Here is a 4,917-nt window from a genome sequence, read left to right on the forward strand (position 1 = left end):
CTTCTATGCCTGGGACACACTTGCCTATATTGTGGGTGAATCATTCCATTCACATCAGTAGTTAAGCCAACTGCTTTCTATATAGGGGCTAGGCTATCTGTTAAAACAGTAGGTTGGGAAAGGGGCCATGTGCCCTGTGTCTCTGGTGGAAGCTCCATAGGAGGAAACCAGGTCCCTAAGGTTGGATAAGGTGCAGAATAGATTAAAGTATAGCCCCTGAGCTTGATTATCCATTGTTTTGGGGGTGCTCATCCATTGTTTCTTCTATGCCCCCCCCTACTCTCCTCTTCCTAATTTAGGATTCAGAAGATCCTGCCTGAGCAGCAGAGCAAAGAGCTGAAATTGTCCCGGAGTCATAACTTAGAATTCTGGTACCTAGAACAAAGTTAGTTGAGAAGGGCAGGGGATGGAGAAATGGAAGATACAGAGATCCTAGGGCATCCCAAGGCTCACATATACTACTACCACTAATGATGTTGGGCATCCTGTGTTGTTTATATCCCCCCCACATACACACACTCACCCCAGCCATGCCAGGCAGTGCACAGGAAGTCTGCCCTAGTCATATGGAATTGCATTGGCTTGGTGAAGGGGAAGTAGGGTCCAGGAAGCAAGGCATGATGTTGAATGAACCTTCAGGGGTGGGTAGGTGGCTAAGAGCTTTGCAAGGAAGGCAAACACACACTACTTCCCCCAGGGTGCTAATATTTTCAAACGACACACATTTAGGGTGAAATCCCTCCCTTCCCATATTGTACAATGGTGTAGGTCCCTGATGGCTCTATGTTAGTTACCTGCTTTGGCACCTCAGAGACAGGTAATATATCAGACTCTTATGTCACTACTAGCCATCATGTCCTAGAATTCTAGTGTAAAACCAGTGTCATACCAAATCTATACCTAATCTCCCATATAAGGGGGAGATAACCCCCTTTCCTTTATTCCTAGACCCCTTGTCCCTGGGAAATCATCTCCCTTGAACTGACTGGGAACAAGGTGCAGGGAAGGCGTAGAGGATCATTTGGTCTCTTTCTCCAAAGTTCTGTGAAGATGTGAGTTTGGCTCTCACTATAGATGTGTGGGCCCTGGATTGCTGTTTCATTCCTGGACTATGAGTAATTATCTGGAGACAGAGGAAAAATCTCCTGTTGGCATTCACTGCCCCATGTTCCCAGCCTGGTTTGTTTTCTAGGAGATTGGTCACAGTTCCAAAGTGCGTGCGCATGCTCACATGCCTACGAGTACGTGACAGTAAGTCTCAGGACATGGAGAGGTGGGTGTGTGTGTGTGTGTGCCCACCTCTCCATGTCCTGAGACTTACTGTCACTCATCCACACTCACCCCACCCCAGCCTTCCAACTTCTAAAAGAACACTGCTGGAAAGGCAGCAGGCCAATATAACGCAGTACCACAAGAAAAGCCAGTCATTCAAATATTTACTAAGCATATACTAAACATTTACTAAAATGGAGTTACCATCCCATCTGGACTTTGTAACAAAGGAGAGGAAATCTGGTCAGAGTTTGACAGACACTCCAGCTTTGGGAGAACACAGATTTAGAGCTGGGAGGAACCTTAGATACCATGTAGATCAAGCCCCTCATTTTCTAGAACCATGCAGACAGCACATATGAAAGTCAGGACTCAACCCCAGGTCTTCCTGGATCCAAGTCCAGCACTCCAGTCACACCAACATGCTACTTCTCTACCTAGATGTCAGAGGTCTCAGAAGAAAAGAGAGTTAGCATCCTGTGACCTAAAATTCAGTAGAAGAAATCCACCCAGTGGGATAGAGAGCTCTCAAGAATGAAATTCTGAAGACATAAGGAAACAATTCTGATGAAGAGGGAAAGAAGATCTAACAGAGTGATATGGATGCTAGGGACTTTATTGACAGACTTTGGTTTTTAAAAAGACTGAAAATGTGAGTCTCTATTAGTATCCAAATATGGAAGATGAAAGCAAGGGCCAGTGACAAAATTAAAGTGGCATGGTTGTACAAGAATAGTGTCAGGACTGCTAAAGCTAGACTTCTCAAGAGATTTAGTTTATTCTGTGGATGAGAAAAATGGTTTATTTTTTAAAATAAGATATACTGGGTAAAAGAGTAAGATCAGAGAAAGTATGGGATCACTGCTTGGGTAGATGGGATGATGATAACGTATGATTTAGAGAAGACAGAGTTGTTCAATTCATACTTATTTCTGTCTTCCTTACAAAGGAGAATGATCTCTGGCCTGGAAAAGACAGAACCAAATGGCTAATAGGTGAAATCCAAGATAATTTGGAAGATAGTAAGACAATATTGACAAAAACCACATCAAGGGTGGAACTTTGACCAGACCACCAGCTTCTGGGCAGAACCCTTTTCTCCCTATAGTGGTCCTCTGCACAATCACAAGAGCCTAGACTCTTTCCTGGGGCCTTATTTTCCTTCCTAAGGTTCTTGTTTCTTTGGCAACCCACTACCTTTTCTCTCTCTTTTTTTAAAGTTTTACTTTTTTTACTTAGCAAAAATCTACTTTCTCTCTCTCCTGTCACTCATTTCCCCCCCCCCACACACACTTTGAAAAAAGAAAAGAAAAATGCCTTTGTAATAAATATGCATAGACAAGCAAAATGAATTCCCATGTTGTCCATGTCTAAAAATATGTGTCTCGTTTTGTACCTTGAGTCAATCACCTCTCTATGAGGAGGTAGGCAAACTGCTTCATCCTTGTTCCTCTGGAATCATGTTTATTATGGCATTGCTTCGAAGTCTACCCACTATCTTTTCCCTTCTCCACCTCCTCCTTGATGAAATTACCTTTGAACAGGGTCATTCACATATATTCCTCTTATCTGTTTCACATTATGCTAGGAAAATGAGGGGTGCTAAATGCTTCATGACCCTGGTTCCTGATAAAGACATGGCTAACAAGGAAAATTACTGAAGTTTTTTCCCCTTTCTTAGAAAAAGCATTCCTTTATCCATCTGTGTTTCCATCAATCCCATTCTGCATAGAAAAATATATGTATTTAAGATTTTTAAAAATTCTAGTTTTAATGATCACCTCAAAAAGAATATATTCATATATAAAGAACAGAAAAATATCATGTGAAAACGTGGATCTCTATTAGTATAACTTGATTTTTTTTGTCCATTGGAGCATTTTATTTGTATGTATGTTTTACACTCTTAGAAAAAGAATCCCAGGATTTTTCCTCCTGTGTGTTTTCATCTTGCTTCCTCATGGTGCATGATGCCAGCTGAGGTTGTAAGCACAATAAACCCAAACTGACGCGAGGGTAGGAGATTATTCTGCCACTTTTCCAGATCTTTCAATTCAACATCAAACCTGGGGCTGATTACACCACACTTGTTTAATCGGCCCATGAGGTTCACAACAGTTTTTCCCGCTCTGTGATCATCAATGATCTCAAATTCGCCAATATAACCATGTTTCATCATCACAGTTAAGAACTGGACAATTACTTTAGAGCACGGCCTAATGAGAACCTGGCATTTTCCCCACTTTTCTGCATTTTTGATGCTTCTGAGAGCATCTGCCAGGCCATTCATGCGTACCATGGTGGCAACGCTGCAAGATGGCGGAAAGAGCTAGCTTGCTTTTTTTTTTTAACAAGTATGTAATACATGCAACACATTACTTTCAAAGCTGTCATGCTTGTCTGTTTCCTTCTGAACTTCTTTCAATTCTCTTCTGCACATTTTTAAAAAATTACTTCAATGCCTCTTTCTTTCTTTCTTTCTTTTTTTAGTGACCCAGTCACTCATGCCCCAACACAAAAAGAAAACCATAATCTTTTTACCAAACAAGGAGAATCAAACATCAAATCTACGTATTTACTATGTCCAAAAATGTATGTTTCAATGTATACCTTGAGTCGATTACCTCTGTATTAGGAGGTGTGTACCAGGATTCTTCATTAGCCCTCTGGAGTCATGATTTGTCATTGCCTTGATCGCTCTTCTTCAGTCTTTCATTTTGCATATTGTTTTCTTGGCTCTGCTTACATTTGCAACAATAATGTGAGGCTTTGCATGTTTCTCTCTACTCATATTTGTCATTTCTTAAACTTCCATCACATTCATTTTTAGGTCTTTCTAATTTTTTTTATAATGTTACATGTGACATTACATGTAATTATTATGGTTCTATTCACTCTGTTCTGCATCAGTTCATACAAATCTTCCCAGGTTCTGCTAACACCATCTTTTTTGTAATTTCTAATGTCACGATAATATTCTATTATATTCACACACCAAAGTGTGTTCAGTCAATCCCCAATTGATAAATATCCCTTTTGATTACAGTTTTTTTGCTATAAAAAGTATTGCTATAAATATTTTTGCACAAAGGGTATTTTCTCTCTTTTAAAAAACTCTTTGGGGTATTATGTATATATGTATGTATATTTCAAGTCAATTTATCCAAGACATCACAGCAAAAGCCTGAGAAGGTGCCTCTTCACTTATCTTTCCTTGGTTCTAGTCCAATTAGGGAATAGACCTGATTTTGTAAGTGTTGATACCTACCTACAAGTTGCAGTTATCCAACTGCCTTCCAGGGGTTGTTGTCCAGGGGCACAGGTGTACGGAAGAGGATTCTGGATCCATTGAAGAACATGGCCTAGAAAGTATAGCGAGACTTTCTGGGATCTTGGTACAAACCACCACCTATAGCCAGGGAGGTCTTAGTCACTAATTCCTCCTCCTCCTACCCAACCCCTATCCTCCACCTCATCATCCTCCTAATCTGCCCACATTCATCTGTGGCCAGGGTCTCTTCTCTCACTCACTTTCATTTCTTCTTTATTTTCTCTAGATTCTTCCTTTATCTGTGGCCAGAGCCTCTTCAACTTCTTCCTCCTTCTACCCTACTCATCTGTGGCTAAGACTGCTGAAGCTACCTT

At 40.8% G+C, this 4,917-nt stretch overlaps 1 protein-coding gene across 1 annotated transcript; it reads right to left on the reverse strand.

Annotated features, from left to right (window-relative positions):
• Positions 1-3,217: 3,217 nt before the first annotated feature.
• On the reverse strand, positions 3,218-3,571 carry LOC118844411 (40S ribosomal protein S15a-like). Its single transcript, XM_036752290.1, has one exon. The coding sequence runs from the start codon at positions 3,569-3,571 to the stop codon at positions 3,218-3,220; it is 354 nt and encodes a 117-aa protein (XP_036608185.1).
• Between the last annotated feature and the right edge of the window lie 1,346 nt (positions 3,572-4,917).

The sequence above is a fragment of the Trichosurus vulpecula genome, chromosome 3 (genome assembly GCF_011100635.1).
Source record: "Trichosurus vulpecula isolate mTriVul1 chromosome 3, mTriVul1.pri, whole genome shotgun sequence".
Taxonomy (NCBI): domain Eukaryota; kingdom Metazoa; phylum Chordata; class Mammalia; order Diprotodontia; family Phalangeridae; genus Trichosurus; species Trichosurus vulpecula.

Excerpts from the sequence above, each read along its gene's own strand:
- LOC118844411 (XM_036752290.1), bottom strand. The coding sequence starts at position 3,571 with ATGGTACGCATGAATGGCCTGGCAGATGCTCTCAGAAGCATCAAAAAT.